At 41.9% G+C, this 22,894-nt stretch overlaps 1 protein-coding gene across 1 annotated transcript in view; it reads left to right on the forward strand.

Moving 5' to 3' along the window:
- Nucleotides 1–22,894, forward strand: part of ANKDD1B (ankyrin repeat and death domain containing 1B) — a 70,432-nt gene that overhangs the window by 24,309 nt on the left and 23,229 nt on the right. The window contains exons 6-8 of the mRNA XM_049649665.1: nt 13,699–13,797; nt 14,556–14,654; nt 20,120–20,218. Of these exons, the coding sequence (XP_049505622.1) occupies nt 13,699–13,797; nt 14,556–14,654; nt 20,120–20,218 (297 nt within the window). The remainder of the gene's footprint in view (nt 1–13,698; nt 13,798–14,555; nt 14,655–20,119; nt 20,219–22,894) is intronic.

Raw genomic sequence — 22,894 nt, forward strand, 5'->3', positions numbered from 1 at the left:
GGGGGGGGGGGGGGGACAGAGAGAGGGAGACACAGAATCTGAAACTGGCTCAAGACTCTGAGCTGTCAGCACAAAGCTGTATGTGGAGCTTGAACTCACAAACTCTGAGATCATGACCTGAGCCAAAGTCAGATGCTTAACCAACTGAGCGAGCCTGGTGCCAAGAATTTTGCTTATTTTTAAAGGTGATAAATTTGAGGCTCAGAAAGGCTGAGTACCTCATCCATATCCCAGAGTTGGACAGTGAGAGTCAGAATTTGAATTCAGGTCTCACTGACCTCAGTCACCATGCTGTCCTGTCTCTCTTCTCAGATGACTGTGGACATTCCTCCTGTGTCATGAACTGTCTTTTCCCTGGAATATCTTCTTCTAGGCCTTTTTCATAAGGGAGTATACCCTGTGAGATTGAAGTTTTGATTTCAAATGTGACCTCTTTTTCACTGTGCCTACAATAGTCTCCATAAAAGTCTCTCCATAAATTAATCAGTAATACCTCATTTCACCTCTTGTAAAAAAACGTTCACATTCTTGTCTGACTCCAGTCTTAAAAAAAACAACAACAACAACAACAGTAATTTCTTCAAATGAAGTCTGTAAGTTTCTTTTACTTCCTCTGAGTATGACTGAGCATCTGTACATTTACAGCTTGGAGGCAGACAGACATGGGCTGTGGTCTGGGCATGTATTAGTTACACGGTTTTAAGCAAGTTCTCTGACTGCTGAAAGCCTCGGTATCTACAAGGGATAATTGGGGAGGCAATACCTTTATGGTTTGATGTAGAGTATTGACATTTCCTCAATTTTATGTAAAAAATGCCTATGCCATTGAACTTCACTGTAAGCCATTCTACCACCCTTTTCTAATCAGATACCACCCCTAAGCCATTCTTATGTAGCAGTATTGGAACAGCCACTGTTGAGATGTTTAAATGAGTTAATGACTATAAAACACTTAGCAAAGAGTCTGGTACCTGGTAAGTGCTCACTAAATGTAGTTGTTATAACAGTAATCATAGGGCAAAATGCATTGTCTGATTTCCTCAAAATCATAATCATAGATAGCATCTAGTGTCACAGTGTGGACATTAGATCATTCTGGTTTGATTGATGCTAGGTAGGGATGTGACCTGTGAATGAATTCCACTCAATTCCATTCAGCAGATATTTGGTATCTGTGAGACACATGACTGTCTTCCTTTTCAGTGGGCTCCAGCTGCTTTGACAGGAGACAGCTGTGTATGGGAGGATCAATAGGCTGAAGGGACTCAAAGACCAAAGCAGGTTTGTGGGGAGCCTTCACATCTGGAACTTCTGCTGGCCAGCAGCCCTCTTGCCCACCGTCTCTGTAGCTGGCTCTGGGGTTGTCCTGTCCCACCCCTCTTCCTCCTCCTCTGTCTGGTGGGAAAAAGACTGGGGAGCCCTGGCAGCAGACTGTGCAGAACCACATGTCCAACTGAGAGATCTTTTTTAAAAAATTTTAAATGTTTATTTATTTTTGAGAGAGAGAAAGAGCGTGAGTGGGGATGGGGTAGAGAGAGACAGAGACAGAATCCATATCAGGCTCCAGGCTCTAAGCTGTCAGCACAGAACCCACGAGCTGCAAGATCATGACCTGAGCTGAAGTCTGACACTCAATTGACTGAGCCATCTAGGTGCCCCCCCCCGCAACTGAGAGATCTTAAAATTAAGATGGATTCAGAGACATATGAGGAATGAACAAATAAATACTGGCTCATTTGGGAGAAAGGAATCTCTGAATCCAATTTTAGTTTTAAAGAAACCTAAGTGGATCAATGCAAAAGACAAAGTCTACTCTTTTTCTGAGATCTGTGAATGGGGTTCAAGAATGTTGGCAAAATCCAGTATGAACTGGGATCAGGAGCTCAGGATCTATTAATTCATCTTTGGATTTTCCATCTGTGTTTACTTAAAAGTATTGTGGAATTCATTGAATGCATTTGATAGAAAAAACTGCTTCACCCTCATAGCTGGCCCTCTTGCCTACTTTCTTATCCGCTGAATGTGATTGAGAGCCTGTTTACTGACCAGTATTAGTAAGATTGTTTTCTCTAGCCCAGAGGGAACTCCAAAAGCTAACAAGGAAAGCCTTATAGGGAGGCGGTCTTTATTAATAAAAGGGGTGTCACTAGGCCCAGGAGAGTGTGGGTGGGGATGGGAGAGATGGAAGACATGGAAAATACTTTGAGGTTTCTTTCAGGTCCATAGCTTGGGAAATCATGTGTCCTCTCCAGGGGAGAGAGAGTAGAGCAGCCAGGAGAAGTTTTGGGTGAAGTAGTGTAGATGTTCTGAATCTACGTGTAAACTTCCATCTAGTGGTCAAAAATAAGCACTCAAAATGTTTGGAGTGGAGCAGGGACACAGAAAGGAATGGCTTTAGAGTATATGCATAGTTGTTGAATCTAAGAGTTTGGTGGTACAATGTAAGGTTGGTTTCAGCTGCATACTTAATGGGAACTTCCATTGGTTCAAATGAATATAGGAAGTCTTTAGAGGTCAAAATGCAAAGAAGCGTCCCATTTTGGAGTGTTGGGAATAATGAGCATGAGAGGATTTGAAAAGATAGATTTTCTTGTATGGACCTGAGGCCAATATTTAAGGGTTCCAGTGTGCAAGGGGAGAGCTCATCCTACCCACCCTAGGTCCATGACTGCGTATTTAACACACTGCTCCTTCAGTAGTTTTTACTTCATGGCAACTTATTTTTCCCTCTCAAATCTCTAGTTATTAGGGAATCTCCTGGTGTTTTCCTTATGTTGGGGTTCTGTTGTGAGGGTCCCAGGATAAGGAGAGTTGCCATGGGGTGTAGACCTACACACAAGGCACTGGAGGACTTTGTGCTAGGTCCTCCCTGGCCTCCTCTCAGAGGCTCTCCAGGGCACCACCTCTGGGATCTCTATGGGCAAGAAGAGTCAGTTTGGACTTCAGGTGCCTATTGAATGGCTGTTTATGAAATCTTTGTTTAATTTGGTAACTTGTCAAATTTGATAATCCTGGTAGTAAACTTCAAAATGAAAAATAATTTCAAAAAAAATTTTAATGTTTATTTGTTTTTTGAGAAAGAGAGAGACAGAGCATGAGAAGGTGGGGGTGGGGGTTGGAGAGAGAGAGGGAGCCACGAAATCCAAAGCAGGCTCCAGGCTCTGAGCTGTTAGTGCAGAGCCTGACGTGGGGCTTGAACTCATGGACCATGAGATCATGACCTGAGCCCAAGTCGGAAGCTTAACTGACAGCCACCCAGGTGCCCCCAAAATAATTTCAAATTAACAATTTTAACCCCTTAGATTTGTTCACATGCAAACAATTTAAATGCATTGAATTAAAACATGTTAGGTTAAATATACATTGTGTTAATAAAGGAAAAAGGAATTCTAGCCCCTTCTTATGCTCATTAATTAAGGAAGGCAATCAGCATCCTGAGCTGGGGAGGCATTGTGATTTGTCTGCAGCTTGGGGCTCTGACACCACTATTCCATTGCCCTGACTGAAAAATCTCCCTGCCTTGCAAGTGGGCAGGAGTCCTGTGAGGCTGCACTGCATAGAGGTCGACTTGAACATCATTTTAAAAGGATTGGATGGGTAAAAAATGAAATGAGACATGGTAAGAAACAGAATTTAAACAGGAAAAAAACAAGTATTTTTAAAGTTCTTATTTTTCCTAATAATTTGTACTAAGATGAGAGAAAAGATTTATATCTCATTTTACTGTCACTTCTTCCTTATTTATGCTCCCTTTTGATACATTTCTAAAATATAGATTACTTTAAATGCCCTTATTTTGTGTAATTTCACGTTCACATTTTTTTCCCCTTGATAATCACATTTTTAAAGGGCATCCAAAGTTGAAAGTAATAGCTGTTTTCTTGGTGAAGAAAAATGTTTCAACTCTGATAACCTCCCATTTCTTCCCAGACTAGGCTTTCTTTGTGGGTGGGTCCTCTGTCACTTTGTTTAGCCATGCAGAAATGCAAGCCTTTGTATTAGCCAAGGGTAAGAGTAAGGCCTTTTTAAAGTTCAACGGACCCCTGGTACTTCTAGTAGTATTCGTTCCCATACTACTAAATATGTATCTGTGAGACTTCTTTCTGCGATGAGTGATAAAAATCCAGTTTAATCTAGATTAAGCAATAGTGGTAATTTATTTATTCCTAACTAAAAAGTTGGAGGGTGTATCTGAATGGCTTCAGGCACGGCTGGATCCAGCCCCCTTTTTTTTTTTTCTCCCTCTCCAACTCTCGATTGTCTCTGTTGGCATTATTGGTACTCTCCACAAGGTGGGAAAGATGGCTGCTAGCAGTTTCAAGATATTCTTAGGGATATTCTTATGGATTTTTATTCATAAGAAAGAAAATTTCTCTCATTAGATGATCATATATAGGGTGCCTGGATGGCTCAGTCATTTAAGCATCCTACTCTTGATTTCAGCTCAAGTCATGATCTCACAGTTAGTGAGTTTAAGGCCCATGTGAAGCTCAGTGCTGACAGCACAAAGCCTGCTTGGAATTCTTTCATTCCCTCTCTCTCTTTGCCCCTTTCCTGCTTGTGCATGCATGTGTACACACTCTCTCAAAATAAATAAACTTTAGGAAAAAAATAAATGTGCATATATAAATCTCAGAAACAACTCTCTTCGGCCCTGCTTGAATCATCTGCCTAATCCTGGACCAATCACTGTGACCAGCGTGGGTTAAAGTGATCACTTCATGTGGCAGGTGAAACCTGGCAGTTGACAGCACTAAATGGATAAATGGTGTCTGTATAAGTGGGGAAGTTCTCAAAAGGAAAATGAACCTGCTGTTACTAGAAGAAACATAGACATAAAAGCAGTAAATGTCTACTCTGGGACACAACACCCTCATGTATCATTTACGGTTTCTGTGGGTAAAGGGCTAATAAGACCCCTTTTGCTTCTGCCTAAGAATTAAATTTTTTTTTTTTTAATATATGAAATTTACTGTCAAATTGGTTTCCATACAACACCCAGTGCTCATCCCAAAAGGTGCCCTCCTCAATACCCATCACCCACCCTGCCCTCCCTCCCACCCTGCCCTCCCTCCCACCCCCCATCAACCCTCAGTTTGTTCTCAGTTTTTAACAGTCTCTTATGCTTTGGCTCTCTCCCACTCTAACCTCTTTTTTTTTTTTTTCCTTCCCCTCCCCCATGGGTTTCTGTTATGTTTCTCAGGATCCACATAAGAGTGAAACCATATGGTATCTGTCTTTCTCTGTATGGCTTATTTCACTTAGCATCACACTCTCCAGTTCCATCCATGTTGCTACAAAAGGCCATATTTCATTTTTTCTCATTGCCACGTAGTATTCCATTGTGTATATAAACCACAATTTCTTTATCCATTCATCAGTTGATGGACATTTAGGCTCTTTCCATAATTTGGCTATTGTTGAGAGTGCCGCTATAAACATTGGGGTACAGGTGCCCCTATGCATCAGTACTCCTGTATCCCTTGGATAAATTCCTAGCAGTGCTATTGCTGGGTCATAGGGTAGGTCTATTTTTAATTTTCTGAGGAACCTCCACACTGCTTTCCAGAGCGGCTGCACCAATTTGCATTCCCACCAACAGTGCAAGAGGGTTCCTGTTTCTCCACATCCTCTCCAGCATCTATAGTCTCCTGATTTCTTCATTTTGGCCACTCTGACTGGCGTGAGGTGATATCTGAGTGTGGTTTTGATTTGTATTTCCCTGATAAGGAGCGACGTTGAACATCTTTTCATGTGCCTGTTGGCCATCCGGATGTCTTCTTTAGAGAAGTGTCTATTCATGTTTTCTGCCCATTTCTTCACTGGGTTATTTGTTTTTCGGGTGTGGAGTTTGATGAGCTCTTTATAGATTTTGGATACTAGCCCTTTGTCCGATGTGTCATTTGCAAATATCTTTTCCCATTCCGTTGGTTGCCTTTTAGTTTTGTTGGTTGTTTCCTTTGCTGTGCAGAAGCTTTTTATCTTCATAAGGTCCCAGTAATTCACTTTTGCTTTTAATTCCCTTGCCTTTGGGGATGTGCCGAGTAAGAGATTGCTACGGCTGAGGTCAGAGAGGTCTTTTCCTGCTTTCTCCTCTAAGGTTTTGATGGTTTCCTGTCTCACATTCAGGTCCTTTATCCATTTTGAGTTTATTTTTGTGAATGGTGTGAGAAAGTGGTCTAGTTTCAACCTTCTGCATGTTGCTGTCCAGTTCTCCCAGCACCATTTGTTAAAGAGACTGTCTTTTTTCCATTGGATGTTCTTTCCTGCTTTGTCAAAGATGAGTTGGCCATACGTTTGTGGGTCTAGTTCTGGGGTTTCTATTCTATTCCATTGGTCTATGTGTCTGTTTTTATGCCAATACCATGCTGACTTGATGATGACAGCTTTGTAGTAGAGGCTAAAGTCTGGGATTGTGATGCCTCCTGCTTTGGTCTTCTTCTTCAAAATTACTTTGGCTATTCGGGGCCTTTTGTGGTTCCATATGAATTTTAGGATTGCTTGTTCTAGTTTCGAGAAGAATGCTGGTGCAATTTTGATTGGGATTGCATTGAATGTGTAGATAGCTTTGGGTAGTATTGACATTTTGACAATATTTATTCTTCCAATCCATGAGCAGGGAATGTCTTTCCATTTCTTTATATCTTCTTCAATTACCTGCATAAGCTTTCTATAGTTTTCAGCATACAGATCTTTTACATCTTTGGTTAGATTTATTCCTAGGTATTTTATGCTTCTTGGTGCAATTGTGAATGGGATCAGTTTCTTCATTTGTCTTTCTGTTGCTTCATTGTTAGTGTATAAGAATGCAACTGATTTCTGCACATTGATTTTGTATCCTGCAACTTTGCTGAATTCATGTATCAGTTCTAGCAGACTTTTGGTGGAGTCTATCGGATTTTCCATGTATAATATCATGTCATCTGCAAAAAGCGAAAGCTTGACTTCGTCTTTGCCAATTTTGATGCCTTTGATTTCCTTTTGTTGTCTGATTGCTGATGCTAGAACTTCCAGCACTATATTAAACAACAGCGGTGACAGTGGGCATCCCTGTCGTGTTCCTGATCTCAGGGAAAAAGCTCTCAGTTTTTCCCCGTTGAGGATGATGTTAGCTGTGGGCTTTTCATAAATGGCCTTTATGATCTTTAAGTATGTTCCTTCTATCCCGACTTTCTCAAGGGTTTTTATTAAGAAAGGGTGCTGGATTTTGTCAAAGGCCTTTTCTGCATTGATTGACAGGATCATATGGTTCTTCTCTTTTTTTTTGTTAATGTGATGTATCACGTTGATCGATTTGCGAATGTTGAACCAGCCCTGCATCCCAGGAATGAATCCCACTTGATCATGGTGAATAATTCTTTTTATATGCTGTTGAATTCGATTTGCTAGTATCTTATTAAGAATTTTTGCATCCATATTCATCAGGGATATTGGCCTGTAGTTCTCTTTTTTTACTGGGTCTCTGTCTGGTTTAGGAATCAAAGTAATACTGGCTTCATAGAATGAGTCTGGAAGTTTTCCTTCCCTTTCTATTTCTTGGAATAGCTTGAGAAGGATAGGTATTATCTCTGCTTTAAACGTCTGGTAGAACTCCCCTGGGAAGCCATCTGGTCCTGGACTCTTATTTGTTGGGAGATTTTTGATAACCGATTCAATTTCTTCGCTGGTTATGGGTCTGTTCAAGCTTTCTATTTCCTCCTGATTGAGTTTTGGAAGAGTGTGGGTGTTTAGAAATTTGTCCATTTCTTCCAGGTTGTCCAATTTGCTGGCATATAATTTTTCATAGTATTCCCTGATAATTGTTTGTATCTCTGAGGGATTGGTTGTAATCATTCCATTTTCATTCATGATTTTATCTATTTGGGTCATCTCCCTTTTCTTTTTGAGAAGCCTGGCTAGAGGTTTGTCAATTTTGTTTATTTTTTCAAAAAACCAACTCTTGGTTTCGTTGATCTGCTCTACAGTTTTTTTAGATTCTATATTGTTTATTTCTGCTCTGATCTTTATTATTTCTCTTCTTCTGCTGGGTTTAGGCTGCCTTTGCTGTTCTGCTTCTATTTCCTTTAGGTGTGCTGTTAGATTTTGTATTTGGGATTTTTCTTGTTTCTTGAGATAGGCCTGGATTGCAATGTATTTTCCTCTCAGGACTGCCTTCGCTGCATCCCAAAGCGTTTGGATTGTTGTATTTTCATTTTCGTTTGTTTCCATATATCTTTTAATTTCTTCTCTAATTGCCTGGTTGACCCACTCATTCTTTAGTAGGGTGTTCTTTAACCTCCATGCTTTTGGAGGTTTTCCAGACTTTTTCCTGTGGTTGATTTCAAGCTTCATAGCATTGTGGTCTGAAAGTATGCATGGTATAATTTCAATTCTTGTAAACTTATGAAGGGCTGTTTTGTGACCCAGTATATGATCTATCTTGGAGAATGTTCCATGTGCACTCGAGAAGAAAGTATATTCTGTTGCTTTGGGATGCAGAGTTCTAAATATATCTGTCAAGTCCATCTGATCCAATGTATCATTCAGGGCCCTTGTTTCTTTATTGACTGTGTGTCTAGATGATCTATCCATTTCTGTAAGTGGGGTGTTAAAGTCCCCTGCAATGACCACATTCTTATCAATAAGGTTGCTTATGTTTATGAGTAATTGTTTTATATATCTGGGGGCTCGGGTATTTGGCGCATAGACATTTATAATAGTTAGCTCTTCCTGGTGGATAGACCCTGTGATTATTATATAATGCCCTTCTTCATCTCTTGTTACAGCCTTTAATTTAAAGTCTAGTTTGTCTGATATAAGTATGGCTACTCCAGCTTTCTTTTGGCTTCCAGGAGCATGATAAATAGTTCTCCATCCCCTCACTCTCAATCTAAAGGTGTCCTCAGATCTAAAATGAGTCTCTTGTAGACAGCAAATAGATGGGTCTTGTTTTTTTATCCATTCTGATACCCTATGTCTTTTAGTTGGCGCATTTAATCCATTTACATTCAGTGTTATTATAGAAAGATATGGGTTTAGAGTCATTGTGATGTCTGTATGTTTTATGCTTGTAGTGATGTCTCTGGTACTTTGTCTCACAGGATCCCCCTTAGGATCTCTTGTAGGGCTGGTTTCGTGGTGACAAATTCCTTCAGTTTTTGTTTGTTTGGGAAGACCTTTATCTCTCCTTCTATTCTAAATGACAGACTTGCTGGATAAAGGATTCTCGGCTGCATATTTTTTCTGTTTAGCACACTGTAGATATCGTGCCAAGCCTTTCTGGCCTGCCAAGTTTCAAAGGAGAGATCAGACCCGAGTCTTATAGGTCTCCCTTTATATGTGAGGGCACGTTTATCCCTTGCTGCTTTCAGAATTTTCTCTTTATCCTTGTATTTTGCCAGTTTCACTATGATATGTCGTGCAGAAGATCGATTCAAGTTACGTCTGAAGGGAGTTCTCTGTGCCTCTTGGATTTCAATGCCTTTTTCCTTCCCCAGTTCAGGGAAGTTCTCAGCTATAATTTGTTCAAGTACCCCTTCAGCACCTTTCCCTCTCTCTTCCTCCTCTGGGATACCAATTATGCGTATATTTTTTTTTTTTAGTGTATCACTTAGTTCTCTAATTTTCCCCTCATACTCCTGGATTTTTTTATCTCTCTTTCTTTCAGCTTCCTCTTTCTCCATAACTTTATCTTCTAGTTCACCTATTCTCTCCTCTGCCTCTTCAAGCCGAGCCATCGTGGATTCCATTTTGTTTTGCATTTCGTTTAAAGCGTTTTTCAACTCCTCGTGACTGTTCCTTAGTCCCTCGATCTTTGTGGCAAGAGATTCTCTGCTGTCCTGTATACTGTTTTCAAGCCCAGCGATTAATTTTATGACTATTATTCTAAATTCACTTTCTGTTATATTATTTAAATCCTTTTTGATCAGTTCATTAGCTGTTGTTATTTCCTGGAGATTCTTCTGAGGGGAATTCTTCCGTTTGGTCATTTTGGAGAGTCCCTTGCGTGGTGAGGACCTGCAGTGCACTTCCCCTGTGCTGTGGTGTATAACTGGAGTTAGTGGGCGGGGCCGCAGTCCGACCGGATGTCTGCCCCCAGCCCACTGCTGGGGCCACAGTCAGACTGGTGTGTGCCTTCTCTTCCCCTCTCCTAGGGGCGGGATTCACTGTGGGGTGGCGTGTCCCGTCTGGGCTACTTGCACACTGCCAGGCTTGTGTTGCTGGGGATCTGGCGTATTAGCTGGGGTGGGTAGGCAAGGTGCACGGGGGGTGGAGGGGCAGGCTTAGCTCGCTTCTCCTTAGGTGATCCACTCCAGGAGGAGCCCTGTGGCAGCGGGAGGGAGTCAGATCTGCTGCCGGAGGTTTGGCTCCGCAGAAGCACAGAGTTGGGTGTTTGTGCGGAGCGAGCAAGTTCCCTGGCAGGAACTGGTTCCCTTTGGGATTTTGGCTGGGGGATGGGCGGGAGAGATGGCGCTGGCGCCTTTGTTCCCCGCCAAGCTGAGCTCTGCCGTCCGGGGGCTCAGCAGCTCTCCCTCCCTTTGTCCTCCAGCCTTCCCGCTTTCCGAGCAGAGCTGTTAACTTATGACCTCCCAGACGCTAAGTCGCGCTTGCTGTCGGAACACAGTCCGTCCGGCCCCTCCGCTTTTGCCAGCCAGACTCAGGGGCTCTGCTTGGCCGGCGAGCCGCCCCTCCGCCCCGGCTCCCTCCCGCCAGTCCGTGGAGCGCGCACCGCCTCGCCGCCCTTCCTACCCTCTTCCGTGGGCCTCTAGTCTGCGCTTGACTCCGGAGACTCCCTTCTGCTAATCCTCTGGCGGTTTTCTGGGTTCTTTAGGCAGGTGTAGGTGGAATCTAAGTGATCGGCAGGACGCGCTGTGAGCCCCGCGTCCTCCTACGCCGCCATCTTCCGGAACCCCCCCAGAATTAAATTTTTTTTTAACGTTTATTTATTTTTGAGACAGAGAGAGACAGAGCATGAATGGGGGAGGGTCAGAGAGAGGGAGACACAAAATCTGAAACAGGCTCCAGGCGGTCGGCACAGAGCCCAACGCGGGGCTCAAACTCAGGGACTGCGAGATCATGACCTGAGCCGAAGTCAGCCGCTTAACCTACTGAGCCACCCAGGCGCCCCTTCTGCCTGAGAATTTAAACGTTAGTTAACTTTCTAGCTCTGTGTCACTGCAAACAAGATTAGCGTTGTTTATGATAAAAATAACCCCTAATTGGCAAATTGCATCTGGACTTGGAGGAACTACAGATGCACTATCATCACCAGGGGGAAGCCATATTTTGGGTTTGGGCTTCCCTGACTGTAATGACTTATAACTAATGGAGCACATCCCTTGTGGGGATCTGGAAGCTATGCTTGGGGTATTTATTCCATTGGGGCACCATCCTTCTAGACAGGGTGGCTCCAATGCCTGTCCACTGTAGATCTGTCACCTTGCAACTGAGCTATCACCTGGGGGGCCAAAGACAGCAGCTCCTGGACAACTCTGTAGGGACATGGTATGAAGGGGAACGGCTGACCTTGGCCAGCTGTGGTTTGTGTCCTATATCTTCAGAGTAAAGTGGTGTCAGATGTGGCCAGTGATAATTCCGTTATTCTGAAATCTTTAATTGAAGCCAAAAAGACCCTCTGGTGGGCATTGAAGTCATTCTCATAAATCTTTGAGATAGGGCAGTTGCTTTAAGGAAGCCCTGCTAGTGAGGGGTGACAGCAGCTCAACTCCACCTACTTAAAGGGAAAAAAAAAAAAAAAGGAATTTATTGACTCATTCAGTTAGACACTTTAGGCACAGGCAATTTTAGTTATGTCTGAATCCAGCAGCGCAAATGATGTCAACAGGGCTCTTGTCTCTTTTTCCGTTTCCAGCTCTGCTGTCCACTGTTCTGGCTTTATTCTTAGGCAAATTGTCCTCATCAGGTAACAGGGAGGACTGCTGATGGCTTAGCTGCTGCTGATTCTAGACTACAAATAGAATGCGCAGAAAAATAATCCCACGGTTGACCCTGATTGGCCTGGCGTGGCATGTGACCATACCTGAACCAAACAGTGTGACCAAGGGATATATTGTGGAAGAGGCAGGAGCCTGTAATTAACAGCTCCACAAAAATAGGCCACAGGCCCTCTAGAGGAAAAGATGACGGGCAGGAAACATCACCAGTGCTCTTCTCTCCTATCCCAGTGCATTCATGAACTTAAAAGGCTGCCTTCTTCATTTCTTGTCACCTGTCTCCCCACCCACAAGCACACATTCATGCTGAGTTAAGTACTCCCGCGTGTCACCAGGGTTCAATTCCTATATTTCATTATCATTGCTTGTTCATGTGTCCATTTTCCCTGTTGCACTCTGAGCTTCTTGAGGATGGGGCAGTGTATCTTTCATCCCAGCCACTCTATGGCTGAGCACAATATCTGGCATATTCATAGATGCTCAGTAATTGTGGAATAAATTAATGAATAATTTATAAAGGTATGTGACTAAATGTTTTCATGTAGTGTATAATCATGTCTCTCACATCTCTTTTTGTCATTTTTTTATATGAACCTTTCTCTTTTGTCTCCATTTGCATATATTTGAATAACCTAGATTCAATAATTTTTGGTCTATCATTTCCAAAATGTTGTTCATGGCTCAAGACTAAATTCTCTTCAATTAGGGGTCTAACTTGCTAACAGAAGACTGGGGGCCGAAGCAGTCTCTGTTCCTTCTCTTTGCCCTTCCTTAGTGACTTTATGAGAATGACAATGAGAGTCAGGCCTTCCAGCATAGAAGCTTGGGGATGTAGGCCTCACTGGCAAACAGGTCTGGCTCAAGAATAATGAATTAGGTGAACTTTTTGGCACCATTTTGTTTCTCCAACTTCCATATATGTGTGAATGGAGAGCTCCACAGGGCTGATCCTCGTGGACATTTTGTTTTGCCATTTATTATTTCAACATTTTTCTTTTTTTCCCAGTTATGGGGGAATCATGTGCTGTTATCTCATGTTAACAGTCTCCATGATCTTTTGATTACCCTGCATTAGCAGATCAGATAACAAATCTCAGATTCAGATTCAGGAACCTTCTTATAAAGAGACTTGTATCTTGTTTTTCACATTTCAGACATTTTTCTAAGCCTTTGGTTAATAACACACAAGCCAATTTGTGTTTTCTTTATTTTTTTAAAGTTTATTTATTTATTTTGAGAGAAAGGAACACGTGTGACCAGGGGAGGGGCAGAGAGAGAGGGAAAGAGAGAGAATCACAAACAGGCTTTGTGCTGTCAGCACAGAGCCTGATATGGGACTTGATCCCATGAACCATGAGATCATGATCCGAGTGGAAATCAAGAGTAGGTTACTTAACCGACTGAACTACCCAGGCACCCTCATGAGTGTTTTCTTTAAATGAAGAAAATACTTCTGCCTCCATTCCCCTCTCCTCCCCCCCCAACTATCTTTTCTTCCTCCTTTAAAATATCTGGAGTTAGATAGGGCACCATCTGATGGGTGGCTCAGTTGGTTAAGCGTCCAACTTCAGCTCAGGTCATGGTCTCATGATTCATGGGTTCAAGCCTTATGTCGAGCTCTGTGCTGACGGCTCAGAGCCTGGAGCCTGCTTCGGATTCTGTGTCTCCCTCTCTCCCTCTTCCCTGCTTGTGCTCTGCCTCTCTCTGTTGTCTTGCTTATTAATAAATGTATAATAAACACTGGAGGTTTGTGATTTATTTTCAGAAAGGAAGAAAACCATTTCTTTGGGCAGCTGAGAGGGGCCACATTGAAATGATAGAAAAACTTATCTTCCTTAATCTACATACTTCAGAAAAAGACAAGGTGAGTTGGACTTTTATTTCTTTGCTGAGAATGAGAGAAAGGGGGTGGTGACAGCTGGTATATAGATTTGGTGATGGCATTTTGGTCAGGAATAGACTTGTTCACTTGTTACTACAGTCAGAATAATGGAATATCCAGATGAAATGAACCCACTTTGGCAGTGGATCATCCAGATTGCCAGTTTTCACCCAATAAATGTTTGTGAACTCAGTAGATTACGTGGATTTTTTCCACTGTCAATTCCAGTGCTCTTTGTCCCTTGAGGTCTGCTGAAGAGTCTTTCTTACCTGACTGGGGAGGGAAACCCTGATAGACACCCATATCTATATTCACAGCTTTGATTATTTTCTTAGGAGAAATTCATATGTATACATAGAATTGTGGGCTCAAAAGTTCTACACATTAAATTGTTTGGTATACATTGCTAAAACTATCTCCCAGAAATTTTTCACCAGTTTATCTTCACATAGGTTATGGGAATTGCTTTTATTGTTTCACCTTTTGCTAGCAAATTAGCAGCAAAGGTAGAATGAGGGGCATGGATGGTGTTTTCCCACTTGTTGGATCAACTATGTCTTTTCATTTGAAACTGTAAAAAATTATAAATTTCACTTGAAACTGTGGATAATGTGGCCCACACTCTGGACCACAGCTTTAACCGAAATGAAACCCCTCAGAAACCTCATTACAGGCCTGACCATTGGAGGGTCATGTTGCTCAGTGCAGCGGACTCTATGGTGAGTTTGTCTCTGTTGCAGGAGGGAAATACTGCCCTGCACCTTGCAGCAAAGCATGGTCACAGTCCTGCGGTCCATGTGCTGCTAACCCAGCAGCAAGAAATAAATGAGATCAATGAGGTATGTGAAGGTGCTCGTTAGGGGTGGGCACAAGACTCAAAAGTGGAAGGGTGGGAGGAATGGCTTTCATGGGAGGAAAACAAAGATGTTAGTGCCACAGAGTGTAAAATGTGATGTTACAAGATTCCTTCTTTTTTCTCTAAAGTATCCCAGCAAGTCATTTGTTAGTCCATTCATTTATTTACCCATTGACTCAAAAAATATTTGTTGAATATGTACTCTATTCTGGAGAGATTATGTATTCTTATTCTAGAAGTCTAAGGGCAAGAAAGGCATTCAAAAAGGTGGGAGCTGAGAGGGCCAAGGCATAGAGATACAGAAAGGCTGTGCTCACCAGGAGACCTTGGCTTTGACTTGAAGATAGTGGAGACCTTGAAGGGTGTTAAGCAGCAGAGAGGAATGAGCTCTGTGTTGGTTACAGGTCTGTGACCGTCCCAGTGGTTTGAAGTGGGGGCTTGGTGCCTGCAGAGGCTGGAGGTGAGGACCCCAGTCAGGTGACAGTGGAAATTGCTGAAGCAAGAACTATGGAAAACCTGTCACCAGGGCACTTACAAGGAGCAAATGGGATGAAGCAATAGGAGGAGGCAGAGGCCACAGGATTTGTGACCAGAATTAGGGAGAGAGAAGACTTTCTGATACCTGACTCACTGGTTTGGACTACTGGGAGGGTGGGGTGCCCCCCCTAAGCTGTGAGCACAGGGCAGAGTATGTGGGTGAGATCAGTAACAAGGGTTTTGAATGGGTTTGTGATGAGGCACCTGGGAGGGGGGCAGACATTCAGGTGGGGAGCAGTGGGGAGATAGAAACTATCTGGGGTTCAGTGGAGGGTAGGGAGATAGAAACTGGGCATAAGGCTTAAGTGGAGAAGTTGTGCCAGGGAGACAGATCTGCTCTAGGTGGTCACTTTAAACCTTTGAGTCAATGATTTTTGGACTGGCTCTTTGGAAACTCAGGTGAATGGATTCCTCTTGGACTTCATAGTTTAACGTTCTGATAAATTCTAAACTTAATACCTCTCTGAGCAATACTCTAAGAGGTAATATAATCATTGAAGACATCGATGACTGTGAGGTATATCATTATTTTATGTAACGCTAAGAAAAAATAATGCTGCCAATTAAACAGTGACACAAACAAGCAGCTTTTTTGTCCTTTAGAATAGTTTATACTTATGGAAAGAGTTTCTTAGATGTTTACCTTAGATTTTTTATTATACACATATAAAGGAACAAATAAATAAGTTGGTTAGTAAACTTCACACTGAGCTTGATTCTTACTCAGTCTTGATGTCGTGGCTTTTTCAAACAAAATACGGTCCTCTGTGCCTTCAAAGGTGCTTGCAATGCAACATTTCTTTAAGGTTACCCTATATGGTTTCTGAGATTTAAGCCAACACCCATTCTGATTTCATACACATGACAAGCAGTTACAGCATCACATATACTACCTGGTTGACTAAGATTGTGAGATGCATCCTGATCTCAGATAAAACAAGATGGGACTTAGTATTGGTGGCTTTTGACCATAAAACTAGCAACCGTGGGTAACCTAATGGAAAGGGAAGGCTATGAAAGGGCGTATATGTGATGCCTGGGCCAAGTCTGTATTCCCTTTGGACCAGAGAAGCCCACCAGGCTAGTCCCATGCATCCCTGGATCTGGGCACCCAGAGATTGAAAGCAGGGCTCTGACTGTGTGGGTCAGGTCCTGGCTCCGTCGCTCTTCTAGGTAAGTGATCTTGGGCTCAGCACATAGCCCGTCTTAGCCTCAGTTTACTCATCTGTCAAATAACCTCATAGGGCCATAGTGAAGTTTAAATGGGAAGGCTGTGGCACACAATTAGCACCTGGAGTAGTGCCTGGCACACAGTAGGCATGTAATAAGTGGCATCTGTTATCATTGGTGTTATCTTGGTGCAATAAATGGGGTCATAGTTATCATTTGTTGTTGTTTTTTAAGTTTGTTTATTTTGAGAGATAGAGAGGGAGAGAGAGAGCACAGTCAGGGGAGGGGAAGAGACAGAGAGAGAGAGAGAGAGAGAGAGAGAGAATCCCAAGCAGGCTGTATGCTGCCAGCACAGAACACAATGTGGGGGAGAGAGAGAGAGAGAATCCCAAGCAGGCTGTATGCTGCCAGCACAGAACACAATGTGGGGCTCAAACTCACGAACCGTGAGATCATGACCTGAGCTGAAGTCGGACACTTAACTGATGAACCATACAAGCAGCCTCATGGTTATCATTTGTATCAGTGGTATATTATTATCCTCATTTTTTCTTTTCAAGTTCTTGGGAGAATTTAAGCCAAGCTTTCTTTTTTTGTATTTTCATAAGTTGATTTATTTATTGAGAGAGAGAGAGAAAGAGAGAGAGAGAGAGCATGAGTGCACACAGGGGAGGGGCGAGAGAGGAGGGAGAGAGAGAATCCCAAGCAAGCTCTGCACTGAAAGCTCCATCCCATGAACCATGACATCATGACCTGAGCCAAAATCAAGAGTCAGACACTTAACTGACTGAGCCACCCAGGCGCCCAAGCCAAGCTTTCACTTGAGGATCATGGACAAAAATAGAGCTTTCATTTGTTTACTTTAGTGTGCGTTCAGTCTTTTCTGACCATCTGGCATAATAATGATCAGGTTTAATTGGTTTAACTTATTTAAAGATCTCAGGAATTTGGTCTTCTTAAATACAAGTTACGAATGATGTGTGAGAAATGTGAGGAAAAAAAAATGTGAATCACCTAGAATAAATCTTAGGTGTGATTAGCCTTCACAAATCAATATAGAGATCAAGTCCTATAGCCACAGGATTTAATTTAAAGTCTTGGTCATGCTTGCCCAGCTGTGTTTTAATACTTTACCACTGGAATGTGTGCACTTGGATTTTATCCACCATTTAGCTATTTTTGAGTTAGGGCACATTAGAGAGAGCTCATAAAGTCCAACACACTGTAATTGCAGATTATGATAGGTTTCATCTGCAGAGAATGAAGTGTCTAGTGATAATATCAGCCCTTTGAATAAGGCCCATAATCTTTATACAGTCGTGGGCTGCCTGCATTTCCTAATGTAAGCTGTAGCCAGACCAGTTGGAGTGATCCATATGAATATACTCTAGTGGGGCTGTCTCTAAATAGTCTTGGAAGCAAACTCTCCTATCAGTAAGGAAATATGGGCATGCATCTGTCATATGCACATTTATAATTAAAGTAATACATTATAAAACATATGCCAGAAATATACATTTTAAAAATTTAAGATAAAAATAAATAGTAGTTTTGTATTTTCTCCACACTGAAATGATTATTTTAGAGATACCAGATATATTTTCCTTCCATTTCTTTTGTGTTCCTGTGTATATATATTCTTATTGGTTGTCCAGAGTTCATATGACTATTCTTTAGGTCTTGGACATTTTATTTTATTTTATTTTATTTTATTTTATTTTATTTTATTTATTTTTTTAAATATATGAAATTTATTGTCAAATTGGTTTCCATACAACACCCATTGTTTATCACAGCAGGTGCCTTCCTCAATACCCATCACCCACCCTCCCCTCCCTCCCGCCCCCCATCAGCCCTAAGTTTGTTCTCAGTTTTTAAGAGTCTTGGACATTTTATTTATATCCTTTTTTCTTTTCTTAAAAATTAGGCTGTCATGAGCCTCTTTGTATAAAAACCATAGTCTGAATTCCTCACTATTTCCTTTAGGTATATTCTTTTTTTTTTTAATTTTTTTTTTTTCAACGTTTTTTATTTATTTTTGGGACAGAGAGAGAGACAGAGCATGAACAGGGGAGGGGCAGAGAGAGAGGGAGACAAAGAATCAGAAACAGGCTCCAGGCTCCGAGCCATCAGCCCAGAGCCATCGGCCCAGAGCCATCAGCCCAGAGCCATCAGCCCAGAGCCTGATGCGGGGCTCGAACTCACGGACCGCGAGATCGTGACCTGGCTGAAGTCGGACGCTTAACCGACTGCGCCACCCAGGCGCCCCGTCCTTTAGGTATATTCTTAAAGGGAGGATTGTTGGGTCACAGATACAAATGTTTATTAGGCTCCTGATATATTAAAGATGTGAATTCTTGGGGCGCCTAGGTGGCTCATTCGGTTGAGCATTGGATTCTTGATTTCAGCTCAGGTCATGATCCCAGGTTCATGGGATAGAGTCCTGCATCTGGCTCAGTGCTGGCAGCACAGAGCCTGCTTGGGATTGTCTTTTTCTGTCTCTCTGTTTCTGTCTGTCTCTCTCTCTTCCCCTCTGCTCCTCTTGGAGTGTGTGCACACATGATCTCTCTCTCAAATAAAAATTTAAAAAAAGTTTTTAAATGATGTGTGAATTCTTTCCTTCACATTTTTCACTAATGCTTTTCCCACTGTGGTTTGCCATTTGGCATCTCTTTTCCAGGAAAATGAGAAGGCATATTATGAGGAGAAATTCCTCTGTAACAGATGGCTGTCCCAGACACTCATGTAAAGCAAGCTGGATATAGTTTTTCCATCTCATTGGGATGGGAACATTGGTTCCATGCCCCTGCATCCCTCTTGACATGATTGTTCATATCTAATTAGCTATAAGTAAAACCATTTGAATTTATCCTAATGCATTTTTAAGCAGAATAATGCCCATGGGGGGAATGTTTAGGGAGTGAGAAGGGATTCTGCATTTTCCCAAAATTTTCAGGAAAGAATCTGCATGAGAAAGGGGTAATATCCAAGTGGCTTTTGTGTGATACCAGCTCTTTCCTTTTTTTCTGTGTTTTGGCCTAAACTAAGCTCTCACTTTACCCTACTAGCATTTATCATAATGAGTTTCAGGAAACTTAATTACTGAGAAAGAGTATTACTGTGTTGTTGTTTTTTTAAATGACACACAATAGTTTAAATCAGTTTTAAACGTTAAAGCTATACTTGGTACAAATGTGCTTCTGTTTGTGTGTGTTTCACACTGCATTATAATTCATATTTCCATGATTATCTTGCTTAATAAGCTGTTACCTTCTTGTGGGCAGGATTTGTGTGTGTTTGTCATTTCAATCCCAAAGCCTTTGCCCAACAGGCAGTAAGTGTCCAATAAATGTTTTGGAGATAAAATAGTAAAGATTAAGAGTATAATGGTGGATGAAAACCCTGTAAGGAGGCAGAATAACAGGATCCGTATGGGTGCAGGCTTTGGAGCCAAACATCCGGATTTGCAGTCTAGCTTTGTCACTTTTCAGCTAAGGCTTAATTTCTTTATCTGTAAAATGGGGATATTAATCCTGACCTCGCAGGGTTGTGCATTTAACTCTGCCAAGGCATATAGTCTTGGCAATATAAGTTGTCATATAGATGCTCAGTAAATGCTATCTGTTAAGAGTAATGCACAAAAGGTATAGAGAAAGCATGCTGTTCCTCAAGTAATTTTATTTCATGTCAAGGGGCAATTAATTTTAACTTTTTTCCTTTTATTTATTTATTTTTTTTAAGAATGGAGAAACACCATTCTTTCTGGCTGTTAAAGGAGGTCATGAAGAATGCAGCAAAGTGCTCCTGACAGCAGGAAGTGATATCAACATTCCAAATAAGGTATGTGCTCCATGCCATGTTCGCTCACTCATTGGAGGGGGACTCAAAATGTTCTTTGAGTAATCTGGTTCTGCATTGATCCACTCACTAGGCCTTTGTAGAATTAATATTTTTAATTTTGGAAAACAGGGGCAAGCGGAACAGATAGTTGTTGTTCTCAAGTACAGAGACATTCTTACTGTACCTTGATTTCTCCCTAACAACTATACATGCCTGGCTTATACACAGTAAGTACAAAAAAAAATATTGTGTGGAAACCCACGTGGTCCGTCTGGAGCCTGAAGAGGGTAGGATAGAGCCTTCTTGTAAATACAGAATGCTTTTGTATTCATGGTGTTAAGATCCTTTATCACCTATCTTCTTTTTTTGGTGAGGAAATTAGAATTTAGAAAAGTTAAGGAACTCATTCAGGATTATCTGACCAGTTGGTGGCAGTGGGGAGCATTCTAACCAGGTTGATGGCCTTGCCTTCCAGATGGTTTTACTTTCTTATTCTATTTTTCTAAATAATTTTAAATTGCAAAGAAAATAACAAAAAATCAGAAGTACCAAAGGGTATATGATGAAAAGTGTCATATTACAACCATACATCTCAATTTCTCCTCCCTAGAATTAATGTAATTCATAGCTTATCTTGCAGGAATTTTCCGTGCATTTACATGGAAAATGTACACGTGTGTAAGTACTGGCACCACATAGATGATAGCACACTGCATGTATCTGCTGCTCTGCACCTTGTTTATTTTTTAAGTGCCAATAAATGTTGGAGCTCTCTCCATAGCAGAGCAGTGTATAGGCACACCTTAAAGATATTGCAGGTTTGGTTCCAGGCCACTGCGTATCATAATAGAGTGAGTGAAATGAATTTATTGGTTTCCCAGTTCATGTAAGAGTTAGGTTCACATTACACTATAGTCTGTTAAGTGTGCAATAGCATTATGACCCCCCAAAACAGTGTACACACCTTTATTACAAACTGCTTTATTGCTGGGGTGCCTGGGTGGCTCAGTCGGTTAGGCATCTGACTCTTGATTTTGATTCAGGTCATGATCTCACGGTTCATGAAATGGAGCCCCACATCGGGCTCTGCCCTGACTGCATGGAGCCTGGTTGGGATTCCCTCTCTCTCTCCCTCTCTCTCTACCCTTTCCCCTGCTCTCTGTCTCTCAAAAAAAAAAAAAAAAAATTAAAAAAAAATACTTTATTGCTAAAGAATGCTAATAACTATCCTCTACATTTTCAGTGAGTCATAATCTTTTTGCTGATGGAAGTTACCTCCTCCACTGAAGGTATGCCTATAGAGACAATTCCTTTTCAAATGGTACAAAGTTAAACACTAGAATCAAGAATTAAGTCCCAAACCAGTAATGTTTTATATTCTTGTATTCTGCGGGTGGAAGTATACTTTTGTACAATGCTTTTGGAAAAAAGCATTCTGTCACTTTCCTTTCACCCAGGCTTGAGAAATTTTGTTAAGGGAATAACCTTGGAAAAAGCTACATGCATTAAGATAGATAATAAAGTTACTTCCAGTGGCTGAGAATTAGATACAACCTATATATGCAATGAAGTCTGTAGGAAAGCCACATAAAAGTTTGCTGCACCTTTTTCTTGGAATACCATGTTACTATTAAAAAATATTAATGATTGGGGTACCTGGGTGGCTCAATCAGTTAAGCATCCAACTTCAGCTCCAACAGTGATCGGGTTTGAGCCCCACGTCCGGCTCTGTGCTGACAGCTCGGAGCCTGGGGCCTGCTTTGGATTCTGTGTCTTATTCTCTATCTCTCCCCCACTAAATATATTGCAATATTGAAAAATGTTTATGATAGAACCCTAATAGAAAAACAATATGTGTTTATACATAAATTTTCACTGTCTTAAATTTACATTTCCATGGACAAGATTGCGGGAGAGAATGGAAAATGAAGATACTATGAGTTGATTCCCACTGATGTTGCAGGCTTATCTATGCAGTAAATGAACCTCACATTAATAATTCATGGGGCCCATGAAATCCTGAGAATGTAGAGAGCTATGCTGTTGTTCAGGCATTCCCAAGTGCTTCCCTGCCTACCCCCCCTACTATCTACAGCCACCCTGGAGTCCCTGGGAAGGCCTCCCTCATTATCAGGGTCCTTTGAGCTCATTCGTTTTGGCTGACTCCATCATTCTGTACCCTCCCTCCCTTCTGTACTTAATTTTGTTTGGCCCCCAGAGAGGTTTTGCTTTGTAATGGTTTTCACATGCTCACATTCTCCCTCCCACCACCTGCCCCGACCTCGCCTAGGACTACAGGCCCCACATTGTCCATATCCTTATAGTCTTGGCCTCATCAAGGCACCCCAGAAATTGTTCTGAGTCCATTTTTGAGCTTTTACATTTTGAGTTTTCCCCTGAGTTCATTAGCAAACTTCCTAGATGAACAGCCTAACCCAGCAAAGACCCTGGGGGAACAAACTGTGTGCACCAGGAAGCATGCAGCATGGACACATTACTATGGGGACAAGTTAGACTATTTTGCTCTTCCATCTGTAGGTGATTACTGTGTTTGATCTTGGAAATGCGTCACCTGTTGACAGTGATTAGGCTTGCCCTCCAGGAGCAAGGTCTGTCCATCCATCCGTCTCTTCCTTCCTTCCTTCCTTCCTTCCTTCCTTCCTTCCTTCCTTCCTT

The sequence above is a fragment of the Panthera uncia genome, assembly GCF_023721935.1.
Source record: "Panthera uncia isolate 11264 chromosome A1 unlocalized genomic scaffold, Puncia_PCG_1.0 HiC_scaffold_17, whole genome shotgun sequence".
NCBI classification, from domain to species: Eukaryota; Metazoa; Chordata; class Mammalia; order Carnivora; family Felidae; genus Panthera; species Panthera uncia.